General features: G+C 40.8%; 1 protein-coding gene across 5 annotated transcripts in view; it reads left to right on the top strand.

The window, feature by feature from the left end:
* AGAP1 (ArfGAP with GTPase domain, ankyrin repeat and PH domain 1) overlaps nt 1-24,706 on the top strand; it is a 352,299-nt gene that overhangs the window by 221,813 nt on the left and 105,780 nt on the right. For 4 of the 5 annotated variants that reach the window (XM_030453884.1, XM_030453885.1, XM_030453883.1 and 1 more), the window contains 2 exons: nt 1,369-1,537; nt 17,700-17,861. In XM_030453884.1, coding sequence (XP_030309744.1) covers nt 1,369-1,537; nt 17,700-17,861 — 331 coding nt within the window. The remainder of the gene's footprint in view (nt 1-1,368; nt 1,538-17,699; nt 17,862-24,706) is intronic. The other variant, XM_030453886.1, reaches the window with a different exon arrangement.

Here is a 24,706-nt window from a genome sequence, read left to right on the forward strand (position 1 = left end):
ATTACTGGGAGTTGGTCTTTTGCTGGTGCATCTTTGCTTGTGCAGATGCCCACAGCATCAGCCCAGCCTCTCTTAAGCCATTCAAGTTCTATCTGAAAGGGAATTAGATTTTTCCCCTAGCTGCTCCACATTAGAAGATTGCTGAAGAACACCATTCCCTTTGTTTCCATCTTAACTCAAGAGTTTAAGCCCAGATCTTTTCCCCATCTTTAGTTCACATTGATCTTTTCCAGGGCACACAGACCCAGATGTATTTTTGTGTGGTGTTCTTACCCCTTTTCACTCTGTACTTTGCTGTCCCATGCTCCCCACCTTCTCGTAAGAATGCAGTCTCCTAATTTCTTTTAGTGTCCTCATAGTCATTCCAGTTTCAATTATTATTTTCTAGAACATGAGTAACCACAGCCAGGAGATGAAAACTCTGGTGTCTTGTGGCTTTAACATTGACCATCTCTACTGGAAATACCTATTCTGATGTGTCCTGGGATTGCAGCCCCTGTGGCTGTCTCACCTTAATGAATGTCCTCTGATAAAGACACCTATGGCCATTTGTTTTAAATCTAAAGCAGCCCACAGACAATCTAGGGAATGCCTTTGAACCTGGATAGCAGCATCCCAAGCCTGTTTTTCCAGAAGCTATTTACAGTTTGAAGGACTTTCTCATGGATTTCTCAGGAAGCTGTGGCTTGGCTCCAGTCAGTAGACCACTGTCTTTCCACAGATTACTGGGTTTGTCTGTTTGTTACCTCTTTGTGGGCTTTCCAAACAAGAATTAGCAAAAGCCTTTTCCACTTCTGGCTTCCAACATTTAGTGGGATTACTGTAATCAAACATAATTTGCATAATACCTTCCCTTGTATGATTTTGTTTGTGTGTGGTGGAACGTTCATATTCTAAGGAAACATTACTGTACTTGCAAGAAATCTTACCAGCCTTTTAATAAAATTTGTGCCTGCTGACTAATTTCAACCAAATTTGAGGGAAAAAAATAAAAGTTCATAAAACATTGGCAGTGAGGAGACAGAAGGAAGTGTGCTCATGAAGGACAGTAAGCTTCATCTTCTCCAGCTGTTTGGGACCTGCTAGCTGGTGAACTCCTATATGCAGCTCAGAACCAGCCACATTGTGAATTGCCTCTTATCCAGCTGGGAGCCAGAGGATGCATTAGAAAGCTCCAGACTTTTGGGAGTAGTTGCAGTGAGAAGTGTGGAAGGGATTGTGAAGAAAATGGAAGTGAAAAAATATGTGTTGGGGACTGGCAGATAATGTAGGGCAAAAGTCTGATGAAACCAGGTCTCATTACTGTTATTGCTTACTGACCTACGTGCTTGATACTAGATTCTGATTTTTTTTCTTTCTTCTTACCAGGACTATATGCAGAACGTTCATGGCAAAGAAATTGACTTGCTGAGAACCACTGTGAAAGTCCCTGGGAAGAGACCACCCCGAGCTACATCAGCTTGTGCACCCATTTCCAGTCCCAAAACAAATGGCCTCTCCAAGGACATGAGCAGTTTACATATCTCACTGAATTCAGGTAAGGAAATACCATGCTAAGGAAGAAAGGGAAAGACTGCACTCCCAGTGTCTGTAGACATGTACCACTGGGATGGTGATGGTATCTGTTAATAATTTACAAATCCAAGTAACCACTGGTGTGTAACTCTTTAAGCCTTGACTGCTGACCTCCTCCACGAGATTCTAAGTTTTAGTAACCTTTCATGTCCGTCTTTTTCTTATATTTGCTACCTTATATTTCCCAAAACCCTTCCTAATTTCACAGAGATTAACATGTGTGGAGAATCGATGCTGCCTTCTGACTGAACTGTTAGGGTTAGTACTTTGGAAAGCAGAAGGTATATCATTTAAAAGAGCTTTTTGACTTCTGGTAGGGTCCATAGCACTTCTTTCCACCTTTAGAAGGATGATTAATTTTAGACTTCCCAACATCAAGATTCTTCAGTGGAAAGCTGTTCTCATTTATTTATATAAGTAGTTTATAGCTTCTTGTGAGCTCTAAACAGTTTATTGTTTGCTGTAGTACTTATCCATACAGATAAGTGTATTTTTAAAATAGTATTAAGGAAAGCCATTTAAGACAAAGTATCTTGTAAAACACACAGCTTATACAAAGCTTATATTGGTATAGTGTTGGTATGGAAGTCTTGCCAGCATGTCCATGAAGTGCTAAGTGCCTTTTGCTTTTCTGATTAACATTTCTCCAGTATCCTGAGAAAACATCCAAACACGTGTTTTTCTTACATAATACCACAGGCAGGATGAGGAGACAAAGGAAGGAGCTCCATCACCCTGCTGTTCAAGAGTCTTCTCTTGGATAGTAATGGTTGTCTTAGGTTTCAAGTCAAGGTGTAGTTTCATGCATTTTTGCAATGTACCTTCCCTTGTATTAAGGGAAGAGGGAGAAGAATTTTCTTTCCAGCTGCAGATGCTGCTCATTGAGATGAGTGTTTAAAGAAGGAAAAAGAAAAAAAAAAAAGTGGCTTCACAGCAGTGCCCCTAAGCAGGCATCCCTGGAGATCTTGGTGACATGTTGTCTCAGTTTGGCCTGGGACATGAAATGTCTGAAGCCATGATTGCATCAGACTCTTTTTCAAGTTATTAACCTACCCCTCCAGAGGCACAGAGCTGACGTTGTCACTGGAAGAGTTCACAGGAGAATATTATTCATGGCTGGTTTGTTTTTCCCATTTTGCTATTTAATTTAGATGACTGGGTGTGGGGAGAGCTTTTATTTTTCAACATATTCCATAATTCAGAGAAGAAAAGTGCTGGGCTGAGTCACTAAACCAGCAGTAAGATGTTTAAATGGGAGTTTTGTACTTTTAAGACATTTGAACACAGGAAAAAATTACTTGATTGCTCCAGTAAAGTATGCTTCTGAAAACATATTCATAGATAATACAGATACAAGGTTTATAGTTTGGAATTATGTTTAGGTCAGAGGGAAACAGCTTATAAAAGACTTAAATGGATATTGCACATTTAATTTTTTTCAGGACTTACTGCACATGTAATGCTGTCTCTACATAAAACTGTGCAGTGTCCAGCTCTCTCTGGCAGTGGTGGTAGCCACAGGGTATGTATCCTGGCTAGCCTGAGGTTTTATTGCACAAGTTTGTGTAAAAGGGACAAGTTAATTATGATAGAAAGTGCAAACACTGAAAAACAGCTCTGCTTATAGATGGTGGTTTTCAAATAACATGGTGGGAGTAGTTGGAGCTTCTGTCCTCTCTTGGCATCTTTATAATGTTGCCTTGAAATACCAAAAGACTTTTCTGTTGTTAATACCTGGTTACCACAGTCCAAGAGATCTACTGTGATCTACTGATAAGCCTTAAAATAATTAATGCCCTCTTAATGTATAAAGGAGTTGTATCCAAGGGAAGCTGAACCTGATTTCTCTGTCACTACCCACCTGAATACCCTTATTTCCCCTTACATGCAGCTGGGATGCTGCACTCATCCTTCTTTAATTTGAAGCAAGTTCTTGACCTGCTTATCTTTGCATGGTGCTTTTCCTATAGATAAAGCAAGGACTGATGTCTTAATGATATTATCCCTGTAGTTGGCTGGAAACACAACAGTTTTGAAGCACCTCTATAAGTTGCTGATGGGAGCAGGTGAAACCAGACTGGACTGACAAGCTTTATGCCCTACATGGCAGCCAGCAAGCGTATTCCTACCTCACTACCTGCTGTCTCCTGCCTACTTTGTGTGTCAGGATATAGAAGGGGAATGTGTCTGAGGTTTTGGGGTGAGAGGAGGGTCAGTGAAGATGCAGTCATCTCTGTGAAGTTGTATTTCATTAGTTCAGCTACTTACACAGCTAGCAATTTCAGATCCACTGTGGTATTTTCCCTCACAGCCACTGCTTCTGAAATGCAGGTTAGTACGTTCAGTGCATTATTAGCCATCACATCTCTTCTTTGGGTTGTTTTGGTTTGTTTTTTCAGATTTTGTTTCTTCTGAAGAGGCTGTTTTCACTGAATCTTCTTTACTAAAAGGTCACATTTGAGGTCTGTCTGGTTATTGCATTACTGGACAGAATGACCAACAGCAGCACAGAGGAGCTCTTGTAGAAAGCTGATTGATCCAAGCAGTGGTTACTTATAAAAAGCAAAAACTTACTAATGAGTAAAGTATTACTTTAAAAAAAATAAAAGAAAAATGGAAAAATAAATAGGACAAACTGTTTGGAAGAATAACTGTTAGCACATCAGCTGTTTATCAGCCATATGTCACTTTCAGTACTCTTAAGTGCAGGCAAGACTCAAGAGCTGCATCACAGAGAGTGATTTGAAAATACTAGGGAAGTATGAGCTTTCTAAGACACTGTCAAAAGCTTCTCCTGGCTTGTTAGTCTGAATTTTCACATGGTCAGATCTATTGACACTGGTGTTTATGCAGATGATCACAGCTCCTGTTGGGTGGCAGACCTGTAGGTACTCAGCACTCAGCGTCTGGAGCAGTCCCTTCTGCTACCTGTGCAGCTTCCAGCCATGCAGCTAGGAACATTTGCAAAATATCCTTTTCAGAATGTGGTGCTGTCTCAGAGCTTTTTCTCAGCTGTTAACGCTGGCAGAATGTTGTTGTCTTCAGTGTTGCTTTAATATCAATCACAGGCCTGAAATCATCTTTTTTCATTGGGAGATTTCTGTACACGGACTTGCTGTGCAAAGGAGATTTGGACCAAACATAGAATTAGCACTTGCTATTTTCATTGTTAGGTGTAGAAATACACTTTATTCTCACGACTTCTCATGTTACCTCTGTCCCAAAACAGTGATGTTTCCCATTCTTCTGTGGGTTTTGCCAGTGCAGACTTGGTACCTGGAGTAATATTCTCCATGCTTAGAAGTCAGGAAAGTATTTCATTTCATTTTTTAATGTGGTCAGGAACAGACTAATTTTCCTTCTGCTGTTATGTAATTTTGTACAGTTTAGTGAAAAAGCTAAGATATTAATACCACTGCTTAATTAAAATGTCAAGTTTAAGATTGCCCCTGGAAATAGAATTAATCGTCTTTGCTTATACATGGTGGCAGCATGGGCCTGCTGAAGGCATTTCTCTGCTGAGATTACTTGTTTTCCAGTAACTTGTGTTCCTAGAAATGGCTGAACATATTTTCATTCAAACACTCAAAGAAAAAATTCAGTGCATTTTTCTTGTCAAATCATGCTATACATTTGAAGCCATCAGTGATCTATTATAGATCAGGGACACCTTTCACTAGACCAGGTTTCTCGAGGCCCCATCCAGCCTGGCCTTCAACACTGCCAGGACAGCTTAAACACTGTTAAGAAGATGCCACTTAAATACAGATTTCAGTGCCAACTTTGCCAGTAAATACATGTATTTGATGTCTGGTTGGTTGTCTATAACTGACATGCTTTAAATTCACTCCTTCACAAGTGCTCAGCAAATTCTTTTCTCTTCCTATTTTATTTTGGATAGATGCCAGCCCATCAGCTGGTCTGATAGGAAGGTGAAGGCAAAGCCTCTTGCCTGTTGAGTGGGTGGGTTATAAAATCCATGCTTTGAGGATACAGTCCCAGAGATTGGTACCTATCAGTAGCAGTGTCAGGAGTGGCAAGTGGACAGACTTTGGGACAGTTTGAGTCAGGAAACAGGAGCAGTCATCTCACAAGACTGCCTTTGGGGTTAGCTTTATCTTCCAGGTCCAGTTTAATTTCTGACAAGTTGAACAGTGGAGCCTTATGTCTCTGTGAGGCAGTTCTTGCTGCTAGGTGTAGAATGCACGGGGCATGGCACTTCATCCATGTGGACAAAGGCAGAACAACAGATGCCATCTATCTGGACCTGTGCAAAGCATTCAGCACTGTCCTACATGACATTCTGATATCTAAACTGGAATGATATGGATTTGATGGGTGAACCATTCATTGGATAAGAAACTGGCTGGTTGGTCACACCCAGAGAGTTGTGATCAATGGCTCAGTGTCCAAATGGAGAGGTGTGACAAGGGGTGTTCCTCAGGGGTTGGTACTTGGAGCAGTGCAGTTTCGCAGTTTATATCTTGGGGGGTGACATGGGCAGTGGAATTGAATGTAGCCGCAGCAAGTTTGCTGATGACACCAAACTGTGCAGTGAAGCCAACACACCAGAGGGAAGGGATGGCATCCTGAAGGACCTTAACAGGCTTGAGAAATGGGCTCATGTGAACTGCATAAAGTTCAACAAGGCCAAGAGCAAGGTTCTGCACCTGGGTTAAATCAATCCCATGCATGAAAACAGATTATGAGGAGAAAGGATTAAGGACAGCCCTGAGGAAAAGGACTTGGTGGTGGTGGACCAGAAGCTTAACATGAGCCCTCAATGTGCTTTTGCAGCCCAGAAAGCCACCTGTGTCCTGGGCTGCATCAAAAGAAGCACAGAAAGTTGGTGAAGGGAGGGGATTCTCCCCCTCTATACTCTGGTCTTTTGAGTCCCCACCTGGAGCACTCTGTCCAGTTCTGGAGTTCTTTGTCTTGTTCTGGAGTCCCCAGCGTAAGAAGGACATAGAGGTCCTGGAACGTGTCCAGAGGAGAGCCATTAAACTGATCAGAGGGCTGGAGCACCTCCCCTATGAAGACAGGCTTAGAAAGTTGAGGTGATTCAGCCTGGAGAAGAGGAGGCTCTGATGTGACCTTACAGCAACTTTCCAATATCTGAAGGGGGCCTGCAAGAAAGCTGGGATAGGGATTTTTACATGGCTGTGTTATGAGAGGAGAAATGGTTAAAATAAAATGATTAAAAACCTGAAGAGGGGAGATTTGGGTTAGACAACAGGAGAAAGTTCTTTCCAGTGAGGGTGGTGAGACACTGGAACAGGTTGCCCAAGGAAGTCATGGCTGCTCCCTCCCTGGAAGTGTTCAGGGCTGGGTTGGATGGGGCCCTGAGCAACCTGGTCTGGTGGGATGTGTCCCTGCCCATGCAGGTGGAGTTGGAATTCGATGATCTTTCAGGTCCCTTCCAACCCAAACCATTCTGTGATCCTGTGATTCTGTTTGTTCCAGAGCATGTGTGAGGGTTTCAATTACTCCAAGTTGAGCTGGAGTTGAGCTGGTGACCTGAAGGTGAACTTACTCCTGAAATCTCTCCCAGGAGTCATTTATTTCTTCTCCTATACAAACAACCCAAAGCCTGAGCTGCAGCAAGAACCACTGATGTAGAAAGTTCACATCTAAAAATAGCTTATGTTGTAGAGATAAATTGTTTCTTGATTAACACTTCATTTAAATAATTTGGTGCTATTAAATTTACTTATGATAGTGACTGTATGTGAAGTATCCTAAAATGTGTTAGCTACGTAGCCATCGTTAAGTGTGCTAAAGGTTGTTATTCACTAACTGTATGTGACATTTCAGACATGTTACAAGAACAGCATCTTCACATTTTTTATAAATGTGAGCTTTCTAGCTGTTACCAATTGTGATCATCTAACAAATCAATGCTGTGGTTATTAAGTAATCTTATTTTATACTGCAGTGCTTGGAACCAGGCTGAGTTGGTTCAGACTGCCTTCCTGTTTGTTTGGTTTTTTTAAGAAGGCAAAATTGATGTTTCACATAGGCCAGTACACCTTCAAAATAAGATTTCTGACACTGTATCTTTAGATCCTAATACCTGTCGAATAATTCTGTTCTTTAAACACTGCATTCTTTTTTCCTTTTAAGTCTAACATATCTACAGTCCTACCTGTCACATTAGATATCCATTTCCCACAATATCTGAATAAATAGCTGCTGAGTCTGGAGAGAGCCAAGCCCTCTGAAGTGTGGTGTGTCATATGCAGGAGGGGAAGTATAGTGTAAAACTGTGAATTTAAGTCTCAATACAAAGTCTAGTAAATTGATAGGTATTTTTGTAGATCATATAATAATTTTTTTTTTAATTGGAGGTTACTGTGAGGATTCAGCTGTTATGATCAGGCTGGCAATGAGTGAAAATGTCTATCTAGCCAAGAGCTTGCTAGTGTAGGCAGTTGCTCCAATTCTTGAATCTGCTCTGAAGCCCTCACTCAAGGGAGACTGAGGTTCCATACTGGAGCAGTGTCTGTCTTAACAGTGCCAGATTTTATTTTATCTGGTGGAGTTTCAGGCCACAGGTTGGTAGTTATTTTCTACTGATTTTGTAGTCGAATGTGGTACGTGAGATGACTTAACGTGGAATGTTTTCCACGCTCCAACTTCAGCATGGGTTTTAAGGTTTTGCCACAGATCACAAATGTAAGTTTGTCACTTACTTTTGTCATTTATCACCCAAGTCAATTTTCCATTTGGTTGGGTTTGCTGTTAGTTCAATGATATACAGCTGTAGTGAATGAAAGGAGAACTTGTCAGTTTGCTTGTTTCAAAGGAAAAGCAGCCCTATTTTAAATGAATCAGAGATTTCTCTTTCATCCCACTAGAGGGGGATCCCTCAAGGTCGTCATCTCCAGTTCCTTTGGAGTAGGATTTACCCTTTCCAGAACTAGAGAGAAAGAACCTTTCACTGGTAGTACCCTGCATTCCTTAATATTAGCAGAAGAAGGAGCAGGACAAATACTAGCGTTAAGGAAATAAACCCCTGCATTTGTTAAATATTGAAAAAAACAAGTTTGCTCAGATTTTCTCTTTAGGGGAATATGTAAATAATGAAATGTCTTACAATTTTTTCTAATGGTGGGCACATGGTTCCAGTCTCTAATGACAGGTAGATAAACAGTAGAAATGTGTCAGGAATCTTCAGGTGGATAACTGTAGATGCCAAACAAGATGCAGTCATTGCTTCTCAACCCATGCCCGTTTCACTCTGGTTGATTTTCATGCCTCCATTGTTCCGTATCCTGAATAAAATCACAGATCTGTCTTGTCCACCCAATGCAATCTCACTGAGTTTTGATGGTTACTCATTGTAATACTAACTGGTTGGATGTTAAGACCTTTGCAGAACTGTTCATTCTTTTTCCCCCAGCGATTCTAAAATATTAAAGTCATCAGGAGGATTGAAGCTGATTTACCAAAAGGGAAAAAAAAAATCACAAATGTGTTTTGAGTATTGAGCTGCCGTTGACATCTAAAGTCCCAACCATGCTGTTTTCCTCCACACTCCAGCAATCAGGACATCCAGCAAACCCATAAAAAACCAAACTAATAGCATGAATATTCAGTGACCTAGAATACTAATTATTGTCATGAATATTAATGTGATCGGACTTGCTTTTTCCTCTTCTCTTTCTCTCTGGCTCTTTTTTTTTTTTTTTTTTCCCACTCAGCCGGCTCTAAAGATGGACCATAATGAGAGCATTTAAGAGAGAGAGCGCTCTCCGCCGTGACAGGGACCGGGGTAATAAGGAGAGCTTGATTAACGTGGTGCACTTGGGGGAGAGATGAGAAGATTCACGTGGGCCTGTTGTGGGGGAGGCAATGAGGCACCGGCGGCTGTGTTGCTGCTCCCTCAGATTAATGAGGCCTAAGAGTGCATTAGGAACAGTGACAAAGGTTTGATCTAATGGGCTCAGTCATTTTTCCTTTGAGTGACAGACGCACAGAAGTAATTGGCTGTGCAGAATGGCAGCTCATTGGCAGTACTTAAGGATACATTATCCCCGTTGTGTGGCCCACAGAGGCTGTTTATCAAAACTGCTCACACTGCAGACATGCATTCACTTAGCTGCTGTTACAGTGGCAATAGCTATAAAAAAAAAAAAAAAAAAAAAAAAAAAGTCATCTCACATTCATATCTATTGTCTCTTTTTCGAACATAAAGTTTCTTTGTTCCATTTTCTTGAGGGTCTGAAGGATATTTGAGCGCCAACAGTCATCCCTCCCCATCTGAAAGAGGCTCTGGTTCCAGCTCAAAGGGTCTGGGGAGGTTTGTATGCTCCTGGAAAGCTCCCAAAGTTAGTTTGGCTAATCTTACCAGCTTTTAATGTAGATCCAGCATGCAGGTAAGACCTCCCCCTCCCACTCCCTCTCCAGTTCCATTATTAATAACTTTCACAGACAGTCAAAGGGATTAGGAAGCATTTTACATCTTTTGCCTCAGGCCCCTTTACATGCAAGCAGCATAGTACCTCAGATTTATTGGATTTTGTTCTTGTATTTTTTGCAAAGTTAAATTCTTTACAGGATTTGCAGCCAAATAAGAGCAATGCAAAGTAGAGCATACACTGGTGTAAAATGGTCATTTCTGGATCTTAGAGATGCAGTCGTTAAAAAGCAGGTAACCTCAGATAGGGCTTGCCCAGAAAGCAAAACATACCTCGTTTGTTACTGCTATTTGTAAAATTACTGAAAAACTTGTAATATGCCTACTGGGAAAGGAAAGCATACTTTGAAGCCAGCAGAATAAACAGTTTGAGATCTCAAGCAGAAGTCCTTAGTGAAGATCATGGGTTAACTTTCTTTTAGAAGAGATGTCTCCTCTGATGACTTAATTTTCCTCCACACTTGCTGTGTAGGTTTGGCATGCTCTGAGAATAATAGCTTTTCTCGTTAGACTCCATGTCCTTCACTGCCAGGATATTTCTTGGCATTGCCTTATTTGTTCATTAGTATTGACCCTTCTCAGTTTGTACACTTCTAGTCAAGCCCCATTCACAGAGGCTGCCCTGCCAGGCTGTGAGATGGGAGGTCTTTCTCTATTAATAGTTGCTTGTCTTCAGGAAACTTGGCCAGATAGTAAATGTTGCTGAGAAAATCAAATAATGAAGTTAAACCCACAAGCAAGTTACAGTATGGAAAATCATTACCAGTGTAGTGAGGGAGTTTCAGTAATGGAACCAGTGTGTTTTAGGAAGATACTATCATCTCATTTTTTTTCTCCTTCCATGTTCTAGTAACCTCCAGTTACTTTCAGTCCCTTGTGTGCTGTTTGCACACTCTTGTGAGATGGGAACAGAATCCCTAGCTCTACGTCAGTAGATTTTCCCCCATTAATAAACCCACTCAACATCCTGGTTATGGAAGTTGGAGCTCTCCAGACCTGGTCCCACAGCTGATCTTCCTGAGGGCATGGCCAGACAGTGCTCTGACACCTGGGCAATTCCTTCCTTGCTCATGCTGACATAGCACTATTCAATGAGAATTCAAGGTGCTGTAGGGATAGTAAGTAGCATTTTACACAGATTTCAGTGCTGTGCATGAGCTGGCTCTGGAGTTCAAAGAAAACAGCATATATCTGAAAATAAGAGATGCTGAGATGTGAGGCAGCAAAGTGATGGTATCCAGGAGAGCCATCCCCAGAATTACCTCAGGTAAGCAGGGGTTGTCCCAGCGTTCATACTTCTAGGTAAAGCAGAAGGCAGGAAGTGACACTGAGGGAAGTTTTGTCCACTGGAAAGATTTATGCACAATTCTAGCAGTTGTCCCGAAAATCCGTGGATGCCCCATCCCTGGAAGTGTTGGAGCCAGGTTGGACTGGGGCTTGGATCAACCTGGTGTAATGGAGGGTGTCCCTGGCCATGCCTGGGGGGTTGGAACTGCCTGGTCTTTGAGGTCCCTTCCAACCCAAATTATGCTATGAATTAATTCATTAATGTAATGCAGAACTGAAGAATGGGGAAGGGAGTATATTTTATCTTTTTCAACTAGCAAAGTGGTGGCCTCCCTCACTTCCCTTTTGCACCCAAATGCCTGAAGACAATCCAGGGAGCTGTGTTGGGTGTGGGTTTTGAATGGATGACCAATAGCCAATCTAATCTACTTGACAGTGCCTTTTAATGAATTAGAGGGCATCTCAAGAATAGGCACCATTCCTGCAACACAAATTGACCCAACATGATTTGAAACAATTAACCCTCTGATATCAAGAGTCGGGGTTTCCTGACCTACAGCTCTAATGTATTTTTCATTAGTTCTAACAGCTGGTGAGCACAGCCCTCTGGCCTTAAGAGGTTTGTTTCTTATTTTGGAAGAGAAACTCGTCATGAGCATGAAGACTGTAGCACAAATAAAACCTGGCCATGGTGAAAGCATAGCAGTAGGCTGTAGTACATCTAATTCATTCTTTCTGTGCTGCTGTGCAGCCATTCTCTGCAGGTCTCCTATGCTGCTGCTTCATGAAAAAATACAATTCTGCTTCACAACTCTTGCAATGTCTGGTCATCTCATAAATTCAGGAGTATGCTGGTTGCACTCCAGAATGTAATTTATTGTAACCGAGTAATTTGTTTGAGAAAAACCACAGATGTGTCTGCAGCAGGAAATGGAGACCTCCTCCACATTTTAAAGTGACTTGCATTTCAACTTTTTAGGGCATAGTTGTGAATTATATTAATTCTGCATTTGTAATTAGTGGGTGGCATAGTTGATGAAGGCTTAGTTTAAAATGATGCATTTGTTAAAAGAACCATTGCTGCCCAGTGATTAATCACTATATTGCTTTTTTAAGTTAAAAGGCAGCAAAAGGGGAATTGCTGAAATGCCATCCACCCCATTCTTCCTGTTGCAAGAGCAACATGATGAAAGCCCTGAATGTTTTCCTTTTCTCATAGGGCAGGTTACTGCGTACCTCTAAGATACCATACATGTTAAACTTCTACAGTGAATCATTTAAGATTTTTAATATTTTGTCTTTTGGGGTTTACTAAGTTAGCACCTTCAGTGATTCTGTGTTATTATAGGGTTTTTTTAATATTGCTTCAATACAATAAGTATTGTAATCTGACTTTGCATTTTGTGATCTGCTTTGGAAATTGAACCAGCTGTGTATGAAGAGCCAAAGCAAGTCCCTCTGTGCTTAAGAAATGAAAACACATCCTGCCCTCAGTGTGTGTCTTTCTGTCAGCCTCTTAATGCATACCTATGTACACATGGGCATGCACTCCTCTGCTAATTCCTTTTATGTCAGGTCTCTTGTCTTTATCTTTGCTGTTTGTGGCTATTTACACTGACTAGAAGGGTACATGAATTGGATTCTGGGTGAGCACACTCACTTTTCTTACAGGCTTTTCTGCTGAGCATTGACTAAACCTGGCAGAAATTACCTCGAATCTTCATTTGGATCATTTTTGTAGAGCTTAATTGTTTGAACATTTTGTAAGTGCGATCATAACGGGGTATTTTATATCAGAAAAGATTAATAAAGCTGTCTAAAGCTAGAGAGAGGAACTCTTCCTTTGATGCTTCTTTGGTAGATGAAAACATTTTTGTTCAATAGGAGACCAGCATCTTTTTTTTTGCTCATTTGAGACCAGTTCTGGCAACATACTGATATTCATTCAAATATAAATGCCATATTCACTTTGAAATGCAAATTATTTAAAGAAAAATAGCATATGGTAGAGGTAAGTACCTTTTCAAATCATCTCCCACACTTTAGGCATGTGAGTGCAGCTAAAATTATTCTTTGGAAGGAATCTGGAGCCTTTGACACATTGAAGCTTGAACTAATCAAGGCTTCCCAGTAAGCATATACACATATCCATATCAAGGAAACAGTGCTGAGAATACATGGATTAGCATAGTAATTTAACTGCCCCCTGCTAATCAACTTAAGCAACCAGATGATGCATATCTGATGTGTTTGAAGAGACACTCTTTCACAACTCCAGAATGGGCCAGTTAGCTGCCCATGGATTTCATGTTAATGTTGAGAATACGGATCTGGCAATGTATAGGTAGGTATACATATGTGTGCATATATGTGTACAGCTGGGGAGACAAATGATGCAGAATGCATCAAGGCTTTGCTTGAAGAGCTTGACCTGAAACACAGGGTGTACTCTGCAGTGTGCTTGCTGGCTTCATCTTTTTAGCTGTCTCTTGCTTTTCTGCTGAAAGACTGAGGTGATTTCTGCTGCTGAGGCTTTGTCCGTGGGCAAAAATAAAGAACAATAAAATACAGACCAGGGGAGGTCTGGTTTGGGATTTGCCTATTATAAAATAGAAAAAAAAAATAGCAGTGTTCTGTAGAAGCCTTGGGCAGCATAGAAAGTGTTCAAGGGAAGCAGTTGACTTCCAGTAGTCCTTGTTTTGGTGTGAGAGCATTAGCCCCTATGGGGCTGGTGGGACACATGCCCCGCCCAGGGCTGTGATAAGGCTGAGAAGTGGAAAAATTAGCAAGAAGATGGGGAATTAATTATTTTTAAATAAGGTTGCAAGTAACATAAAGAGGTTGTAAGGTGTTTTGTTGCTTAGATGTACTGGAGTAAAAATTGCTGGAAATATTTTGAGTCAAATGGGAATAGAGAGTAGCTGCTGAGCTCAGAAGGTTGTCTTGTTTTGCTTTGGGATGGAAAAACAAAAAGAACAAGTCCATTTCATCATTCAGAGGTTCCTGATATTGTTGGTTGAAGTGGACCTCTAGAGGTCATCTGTACTACCTCCTGCTTAAGAAGCAGGACTGTCACCAGTGCTGGGTGAGTTCAGCTGGTTTTTTGCATAGCTGAGCATTGGAAACTTGAGAGGATGGAGATCCCTCAGGTTCTTTTGGTAGCCTGTTCCACTGCTGCATCTGGACTTTCCAAGCTGTAGCATCACTTCTGGTTTATATCATCTTCAACTCAGAAGCTTTTGGCTCCCTCATTTGGTCTTAAACTCTTTCAGATCAGCCGTTCCCTTCAATTTGGTATATCATTGGAACAGTTTATTAATGTTTATAATCATACTGGATTGTGAAAACCAGATAGAAAACCCTACTGATTATTTCAAAGTGGGCATCAGCGGCATCACTAAAGTTCATTTGGAAGGAGGTATTTCTTATAAGAGATGTCAAAATATGTACTGTCAGATGGTATTTCCATTTTTTATTGTGACTTTAAGGGACAGAGCTATTGTTTGATCCTCTGCTTTGTGCTTTCGTGTCCGTAGGCCTGATTTCTTAGCTAAACATTTTTTTGGAAATTGTCTTTAGAAGGTGCTGAAACACCGGCATTAGCAAATTGCTCCCAGTTGATGTGGGTTAAGTACTTCGTGTCCTGAAGAGGACTGGTTATTACAGGCATAATTTTTTCAGCAGTCTGGCTCTTCTTACAAATCACAGAATGGTTTTGGTTGGAAGGGACCTTAAAGATCATCTAGTTCCAACCCCCCCCTGCACAGGCAGGGGCACCTTCCACTAGACCAGGTTGCTTCAAGTCCAATCCAACCTTGAACACTTAAAAGCATGAGGCACTGACAGCCTCCCTGGGCAACCCAGGCCAGTGTCTCACCACACTCACACTAAAAAATTTCTTCTTAATGTCCAACCTAAATTTCCACTCTTCCAGCTTATAACCATGACCCTTTGTCCTGTCACTCCATACCCTTGTAAAAAGTCCCTCTACAGCTTTCCTGTAGGCCCTTCAGGTACCAGAAAACTGCTATAAGGTCTCCTCAGAGCCTTCCCTTCTCCAGGCTGAACAACCCCCAACTCTTTCAGCCTGTCCTCATAGGAGAAGTGCTCCAGCCCTCTGATCATCTTTGTGGCCTCCTCTGGACTCACTCCAAGAGCTCAATATCCTCCCTGTGTTGGAGGCTCCAGAACTGGACACAGTACTCCAGGTGGGGTCTCAGAGGAACAGAGCCAAAAGGAGGACTCTCCTTCCTTGCCCTCAATTTAGCAGTCTGGGCGGAATACAAACCTAGGACAGAATTCCTCTCTGTTTCCCCCCTACACACAAAGGGAAGATAAAAGAGGAATAAAGACTGGAGACTTTAAGTTGGAAACTGAAAACATTTGGATACAGATTTTAGTAACACAAGGGAAAAGGAATAGCATAAAAGGTAAAGCAATAAAAAATACAAATATGAATATACATACAACCCAATAGATAGCTGGTGGCGAGCCAGCAGAAAGTGAGAAGAAAACAGAGAGGGAGGAGCTGCTGACTTTCTGATCTTTTATAGGGTATGGCAGGAAATGGGAGGGAATAGATCCCTCCCTTTGTGTTCCACTCCTCTGAGAGTCCAAAAGCCGTGCTGCTTTAATTCTCCTGTTCAAATAGTGACACTGGGGAACACCAGTCCAGTCATCACTGGTCTCCACTTGGACATCAAGCCATTGACCACTACTCTTTGACTGTGAATTATGGAATTCTTTGGACAAAAAGGTGGCCCAAGGAAGATGATTAGAGAGAGGAATTTTGTGCCAGTAGCTGAAGCACTGCCTTGGGAGGTCCCAACATCCACCTTGGGAGGTGCCAAAATCCACCCTAGACTTTGCATAATTGAGCAAATTAATTTTTCTGTATGTGTTTCATGTCTACAAAGTAGAGATTGCCAAATAGTAGTTCTTGAGACTGAGTATGAGCATCATACTCAGTGATGGACAGTGATGGATCTCTGTTAAGGACTGAAGATGAGATTTAGTCTTGGGGAAGGAGAGGAGAGAAAGGGACAATTATGCCGACTCTAATAAACACAAAGTAGTTCACTGAGCTCTGCCGTCTTCCCAAAGGCTGCTCTGGGAAAAGGCATAATGATAGAACTGGGAGTCAGGAGATCTGGTTTTTATTTTCAAGTCTGCCACAATCTTCCTTTGTGGCCCTGGGTCATTTAACCTCTGAAAAATGGGGGAAATGATAGCAGATAATTAACAACCTCACAGGAGCACTGAAAAATAATTCATTAATTTTTCTGAACTCATCAGTAGAAGGTGCAATGGAAATGCAGTGTTATAGTATTTTATAAAATTGTGTCCGTTTCTTTCCTTTTACATGTGTGTTAAAGAGTATTCTTAAATCCATAGGAGACCTGTGGGGTACCTTTTGAAGGCTCACCACTAGCATTGCAAAATATTTGTATCTTTATGATATGCAAGTCCTGTGCCAGGAAAAGAGTAAAATGCACTCAGAAACTGAAACTGTAATGTAGCCTTTGGCCCACATCAAGTTGTGAGATAGAAAACCAAAAAAAATTATCTGATCTTCTTTAAAGATCTTAATTGTTTTGATTCTGAAATTTACTCAGCCAGACCACACTTCACCCAATTTATTCTGAGAGACCTATTCCTGTTGAGCCCCCATGCACACACTGCCCAGCATTGTGTCATGAGAATGCTGAATTTTTTTCTAGTGTTTATTGGGTAAGGCTCTTCTTTGTATCTCACCATTTGTGTTGTAGGTCTTCAGTTAGAGTTGTGTGTGATGAGTGTATTGCTGCAGAACAAGCCACTATAATGATACTTCCAGTCAATGGAAAATGCCTCTAGTGTGTTCTTTGTGTCATAATATCACTTTAAAATTTAAAAATCTGAATAAATTTTTTGCTTGGTCTTGTAATGGTAGTGAGTAGTTGCTCCCCATCACTGTGTTCTTGGCTTTGTTTGAGGGACATACTTGTTTTGAGAAAATTTTAATTAGAGGTAATTGTTTTAACCACATTGAGTTAGGTTAGTTGTCTTGTCTTGGTTGCTTGCATAAAGAATGGGTTTGGAGAATAAATTTATTTTCTGTGCTTTGTGCTCTGCCTTTATCGAGTCAAGAACCTCTACAGAATGTGACTGGTAGCAGGGTTGTGGAAGACTGTGTTTCTCAGGTGACAAATGAAGAGAGTGAGCTGACATCATGGCTAATGCAGGCGTTTTTGTAAGAAGTCCCTAGCTGGATTTGAGCGAGCTGCTGAAATCTGCAGTACCCCAAGCCGCCCACAGGTCCGAGTGGTAGCGTTGGTTAGGTTCTCTTTTTCTGCTCAGCTATGATGCACCCATCCATCTTCATGCACAACAGTTTTGTCTCCTTTATTGACACGATTTGTTTTCCGTTTGTGCCTAGGGAACGTGACTACTAGCCCATCTGTGTCTCAGATGGCCAGTGGCATCAGTCTAGTCTCCTTCAACAGCCGCCCGGATGGCATGCATCAGCGCTCCTACTCGGTCTCCAGTGCAGATCAGTGGAGTGAGGCAACAGTCATTGCAAACTCTGGCATTAGCAGTGGTAAGAAACCTGCAGCTGAGGGGGGGGAGGTATCTGCTTTGGGGTGAAGGGGGAAATTGGTGATTTGCTTATTTGAAAAGAGGGGGAAAAAAAACCCGAAACCTGCTCTTCACACTGATGCTCTGTTGGAAGCCAAACTTCTGGCATCAGAGGGAAAAGGGAGAAATTAGACAAAAGAGCTCAATAGCATACTTTTTCAGCAGGAAGAGCTAATGGAATTGTCATACTGTTTAATTTTAATTTCAGGTGCATAATGTAGGTTGTTCACTTGATACTCTTTATTTTCTTATTTTGTGTGGTAGGTATTAGCAGTAAATTATTATCCAGATGTTTCCATCGGCATGTCCCTTCTTGGCATGTCCCTTCTTGCTTTAATATGTGCACACTACTGGCACAGTGGTAGTGGTTTTTCTGTCGAGCAATCAGCAGTATCAAAAAAGCAGCAAACACTATTTATTCCAGGTGGTGCTTTGCAATGATTAGACTGTAACAGTGAGACAAAGGTTGTTGTTTCTGAAGGGTATGCCTGATACTTGGTAACAAAACAGTGCATCTATTTTCAGTGGAGTGCCTGGGAGCTATGGAGTATCCTCTGTTCACCTCTAGCTGACCTGCTGCCTCCACAAAGGAGAGCATCCTCAGGGGAACTGTGGCAAGTGGGCTGGGGCTGGGCTGCTCCTGTCGTGCTGCTGCAGAGATGGGTCAGATTGAAGAAGCACAGAAGTCCAAGTGCAGGAGGTGTAATAGGCAGGTGGAGAAACCAAGGAAGGTTCATGGAGCAGAGGGGAAGAGTAGATAAGTGTGTGAAGGGGAAGAGCAGGTCAGTGTGTGAAGGAGAAGGATGAGCTGAGAAGAAATTGAGAATATGGGTAACAGGGAGAAATGTGTACAGGACAAGAGAAGGGAAGAGGAAAGCTGTTTCTGATGGCTATCCCTAAAGCAGTCAGAATTACAGGAGAATAAAATATATTTTACATCTCCCATATTTGTGTGTGTGTGTATCTGTGTGTGCTTGTATCTATGTATGTATCTATAAGGTTTGGATCTTATTATTAAGCCCTAATAGTTATCAGTGTTTTTAAGCAGCTTTGGGCAGCTTTACAGTGCCAACTTATGAGAACAGAGAGTTTTAAATCATAATCACATATGTTTCTGGAGCTCCAAACTTGTGGGCAGCATCTTCAGTATTTACAGCAAAACGGTAGAAGTTTTAATCAAGAATTTTCTGAAGCAAGCACTTGCTATTTCTGCTTCAGTGGCAGCAGAGAGATTCTATGAAGCAGCATGACAAAATGCTTCAGCACTGTTCTCTTCTGTGTCCACCCAGCTCCTCCAGTCCTTTGGAAGCTACTTCATCTTTTAGGGCAATACTACTTTACACTGGACTGGTTTCACAGTTAAGGCCGTATGTTCCTTTCCCTTTTCCAGAGCTGCTTTGTCATTTTAATCCACTCCAATTCTATTTCCCTTTTAAGAGGTTATACCGAAGTTTCAGATTTTTGCACCCTTCTTTTATACTGTAGTTCTTCTAAGAAAAGTTGGACAATATTGTATGTTTGAGCTTGGAAGAAAGGCAATTGAAAACCAAGATGTGGCCTCCGGTCCTTGACATACCTACAGACAAGCAAGCAGATACCATCCCTTGCTCCTTAGTGCCAGATGTAGCAACTGAGGCTGCAGTGAAGATCAAAATGGCATCCTATTATTATGTTGAAAAGTAGAAATATAACCTCAGTTCCTGCCTCTTTCCTTCCCTTTTACTTCATAAAGCTGTTTCAACTTCAGATATATTTGCTGGACTTGTCTTTGACTCCTGATGCTGTGCTTTAGCTAAGTTTACATTCCTGGTGAAGGGAACCTTTTCTTCCACATGAGCTCTGCACTCCCAAATATGTACAATACCTTTTTCTGACTTGGTGTTCATATGTGATTACTTCTGGATCAGAAGAGACGACAGCTAGAATTATCTGTGAAATAGTTATGTAAAAAATGCAGATGACTGGTGGGTATTTCTGAAGAAGCTTGACTTGAATAATTTCTTGTAGGGGTTCTAATTTAAAAAAACAAAACAAACACACAACCAATGAAAAGCTGGGGGGCTGTCAAATAAATTCAGTCCAACGCAGAGTTTTGGGCAACTAAGGGTCAGCAGAAACAGATGTATTATAATAAAACTGCCACAAAAACTCAAGAATAATTCATTGCTATCAGTGTATCATCTTCCAGTAAGCTCCTAGATGTGTCCTTTATGCTGGCAAGTTAACGCATGAAAAACCCTTTTTAATTTCAGGGGTTTTTTTCTCCATTAAAAGATTTTTGAATTTTAGTCATAAAAAGATAATACTGTGAAAGCAGCAGGTATGGTGAGAAGCTAAGCATCTTTTGGAATTCAAATGCCAGTGTACTGGAGAATATGCCTGCTTATTGTCATATGGTTTTATTGTAGACAAAATAACATATTGGGATTCAATTTTTCTCTGCACCTTTTTTTTCACATTAAATTAATACTTTGTGTGACTCTGGAGAACTTTTCAAAGTCTTCCAAACCAGACCTTTGCTTTCCTGGGGCTTCTGTCTTTCAAGCAGCTGTGAACATCTCCTAATTAGATAAATTACTTTGTAGTGGGCAGATCCACAAAACAGGAGGTGCTGGTTAAATTAAAGGGGAAAAATAGAAGAATCCATTCTCTGAAATGGAATGCCCCACTGCTTTATGACTATTACTGTTGTAAGGTTTTACATTTAAGTACCTGAGGTTTAAAATTAAATGTCTAATATAATTTGGCACTGGTAACATGAAGCCTGTGACTGCCCTCGGAGAAAATCTAGACAGTTTAGTTCAGTGTTTCAAATTGCTGTCTGCTTGATTGTGAGCAGCTCATGCCACTGATTCACTATTTAGCTCAATACCACCTTCTGTTCAGCATAATTTTAAATGTATTAATGTATTTGCCTTGAAAACTCAGAAATTTTAAAAGGCTGTTCCAGCAGCACATGAAAAATTAATTCTTTTTTAGATTTTTTTTTCTTCCTCTTATAAGTACTTGACAGAAGCAATTTTAGCAGCAAGAGAGAATAAAAACTAGGGGCAGTAAATCCCTGTCCAGGAACCTCTTGTGTAGATTCTTTATGGACCCAGAATTGATCTACATGTCAGATCCTGCTGTAGTTTAAACTGTTTGTCACCCTAATAGTGGTAGAGATACCATGAACATCAACTTATAATCCTCCATGAAAAAAATTGGTGTTTGCAGTCAAAGAAGGAGCAGCTTAGCTTTATTGATAGATTTAGAACAATTACTGCTGCTGCAACCATTGGCCAAGAGATTTTTCTGGATCATATTGGAAGCCTGCAATTTTTTTTTTTTTCTGTGATAAATCCTTTTCTTGGTGGATCATTTTTTTTCACCTGGGATTATCCATTGTTGCTCATGGCTGGGGAGTAAGAGGTTTGTCTGGACTCAGGAGTGATTCATAAACTGTCCAGGTGTTAGTTTTGTTCAGGAACATGCATTTGCACAGTTCCTTCTCAGCAAATTTGGCTCCTATTTAGATCCACGCTTTCCATTATTTTTCTTCTGCATATTAGCTAGGAAAATTAGGATTGTTTTGAGGAATCAAGAAAAAGCTGACCAGGAATAATGTTGTGAGGCATCTCAAACTTGAGTACTGAGTGCAGTGTTTCCAGTGGAAAACAGATTAAAATTAACTACCTGTGTAGCTGCCAATCATGAGAGATAGTGCTGTCCATTCTGTGCTCTTCATAATTTGTACATTTCTAAAGAATGTGAGAAATAGATACTCAAGCTTAGGATCAGAGCTTTGGTTTTTAATGGAAGGAGCCACCACCAGTTATGGTAGATTGCAAAGATGAGGTTCATGAGATTTGGTTTACAGAAGGCTGAGGATGTTATTTTCCCGGCGTTAAACCGTGACATTCATTCTCTTCTTAAATGTCAGGTTTTATAGTTTTGCCTCTAAGACTGTGTCCTGAAAATATCAGAGGGATGAATTTCTTTCTTGAAGTTACTATATGAAGCTCTTCTGTAGCAGTACTGCAAGCATTAGCATGGGGCAAGAATTTCTTTCCTCTGGACTTGTAAATTGTCATTTGAATTCTAGCGTGATCTGGAATTCTGCAGTAAATCAAATATCTGTTTAAATGTCCTCCACTTAGGCTTTATCACTGTACAATTGCTTGTACGGGCCATTTCATCTTGGCTGTAATTTATGGAAGTTGTAATACCCAGTGTCTTCTGAGTTTCTAACAGTTTGGTGTTAGGGTTTATTAATGTGAAATTGAGTTCTCACTGCGCCATGGGGTATGAGAGGTCAGTGGAGTGTTTATATTAATGCAGACCTTGCAACTTGGCTTACTTTTCTGATTGTAAGCATTTGGCATGATTAAATTATGGAGTCTTGTGCTTTACAGTGAAAAAGAAAATGGTTTTACTTGCTCCTGACAGTCATAGCACATCCATTTTAAAAAGTGATCCAGAAAACATTGTTTGAAATATTTTAGACTCAGCAGGCAAGATCTTGATGGAATAAAGTTTTATACTGAACTACATTTGTAGGATTTTGGAATTATTTTTCTTGTGTATATAGATGGCTTAGGTTAGAAGGGCTTTTTTGTCCTTTTTAAAGAAGGAAATAAGTACTGAAAAGCAAATATAAAGTAGTTTTCTCCTTTTTTTTTTTCTAGCTGTTCTAGAGCTACTCTGAGTTTTCCTTCAGATACTAGTATTAGCTTTTACAGTACTGGCATGCACAAGACAGTATGTGTGCAAGTAGTTTACATTGTCTTTAAGAATAGGAAGGAAAAGCAAATATTCACATACTTCTCACAACCTTTTGAGATCAACACACAAATTGCTTCTTGCAAATACTTCCAGAGGCAAACTTTGCCACAGTAAACTACTAACAATGTTATTGCCTTTGCTTTCTAAGCAACCTAACATACCTTGAGGAAACTTGGGTTGTAAAGTACTCATTTTTAACAGTTTCTGGAAGATAATCCCCTTTCACACTGAGGTCACTAACTCAAAAACTTCCAGTATTAAGAGGTAGTTGACATTTTTTACAAGCATTTATCTAAAATAGCCCTGTCAGTGCAAAGCATTATAACAGTCCTTTGCAGTAATGTTCTAGGTAAGTGGTGTCCCACCAGTGTGTTGGCCATGCCTTTCATCAGTCAGGGAGGGGAATAGGAAACTGGTATTTTCCCAGACTGCTGTAGCACCTTCCTTGTGGCTGGTAGTGCAAGGTTGGAGCTTTCCTGCAGGACTTTTGCACTTCAGATTGATTTTAATCTGTGCAGGGAATGGGAGATGCAGTTTTCAACCCATTGTTCCCCAAAATAATCCAAGGCCCTTACAATAATAAAATGGTTTCAAAGATCATCCTTGGTTTCAGAACACATGAATTGTTGTTCCTCTTCTCTGAAAAAGAAGACAGGAATATCTATATTGTGTTTTCACAATTAATGAAGTCTGCCAAATTGCCCAAGCAATCTGGCAGCACCACCACATGTAGTCTGTAATTTCAACAGTTCTCACTTGAACAGATCTTGTTGTCTCTGACTGTTGTGTGTCTCCTTCTGGATCCTCACCACAAAGTATGTGAGGTAGGAGACAAGACACTTGCAGTTAGATGTTCTGCTGTATTATTCTCATAGTTCATGTCATTCATCATGTTTCAATGGCAGCACCATAAAGAGGAGGAGACCAAAGACAGTCTGATACTTAAGGTCCTGGAAGTGGTGGTGTTTCATTCTGGTTTCTAGGATTTTTAAAGGAGGAGGAAGCCATATGGTTTCAGTGCTCACTGAGAAACAGGTCAGCCAGGAAATCTGATCAGTGTCTGACAGCTTGAGTGTTAGTCATGGGGACATTGTGTTGACTGCCCCCTACCTACCTTCAGAGCAAATGAAGAGAGAAAACGAAGTTTCTGAGATGTTGGCAGTTTCCCATTTCTCTTTTCACTGAGCTTTCTTCTTCAAAATGGTGTCATCTTAAGGATTAGTTCTCTTGAGAAGGCTTTCTGAGTGTTAAACTAAATGATGCTTTCTGCCTGTGATTTTTCAGAACTATGTTTGCATCCAGAAGCAGGACACAAAGTTTACCCATTCTGTTTTGCAGAGCATCAGAATCTCAATGGAATGGAAAAAGTAAAGGTTGCTTTTCTTGGGGAGGTTCCTACCAGGTTCACAAAATACAAGGGCTTACCTTGTGTTCTCTAGGCATGTATTTGTTGCCAAAATGATGAAAAAAAACCTGTCCTGCCATATAGTTAAATATATACCTCACATACAGTGAGGTATGTGAGGTGGTCCTCAAATTCTGCTCAACATGTTATGCAAAAAAACCCCAAAACAAAACAGTAACTGAGGAAAAAACCTCTGCAGGTCAAACACTGCTGGTTTGTTTGCTGCTCTCTGTATGGCTTTCACCAGGGCAACCAGGAGTGGGTGGCAGCTTAGAGAACGACAGACTGTAGAGGAACTGTTGCCATTTGGTCCCACTGGACTTTGCATCTATAATGGAATGTACTGCTTCATAAGCTGAAAGAATGAAATATATGAAAGCAATCTTTCTGTTTCTGTGCCCATGATGGAAGGAGAGATGGTAGCAATAAACCTTGAAGACTTAAACTGAGCTGTGTGGTGATGTTGGCTTATGGGCATTTCTGCAAAACTTTCCTGGGTTTCTGTATTTATCTCCTGCTTCTTGTTTAAGCCCTAGGTTATATAATCCAGATTTTTGCAGTTCTCCAAAAACCCATCTGCTTTTCTTGTTCAGAATCTTCTTCTTTCTACCCCATCCTCCCCAGTTAAACTATGAAGA

Source organism: Calypte anna, chromosome 7 (assembly GCF_003957555.1).
Source record: "Calypte anna isolate BGI_N300 chromosome 7, bCalAnn1_v1.p, whole genome shotgun sequence".
Taxonomy (NCBI): domain Eukaryota; kingdom Metazoa; phylum Chordata; class Aves; order Apodiformes; family Trochilidae; genus Calypte; species Calypte anna.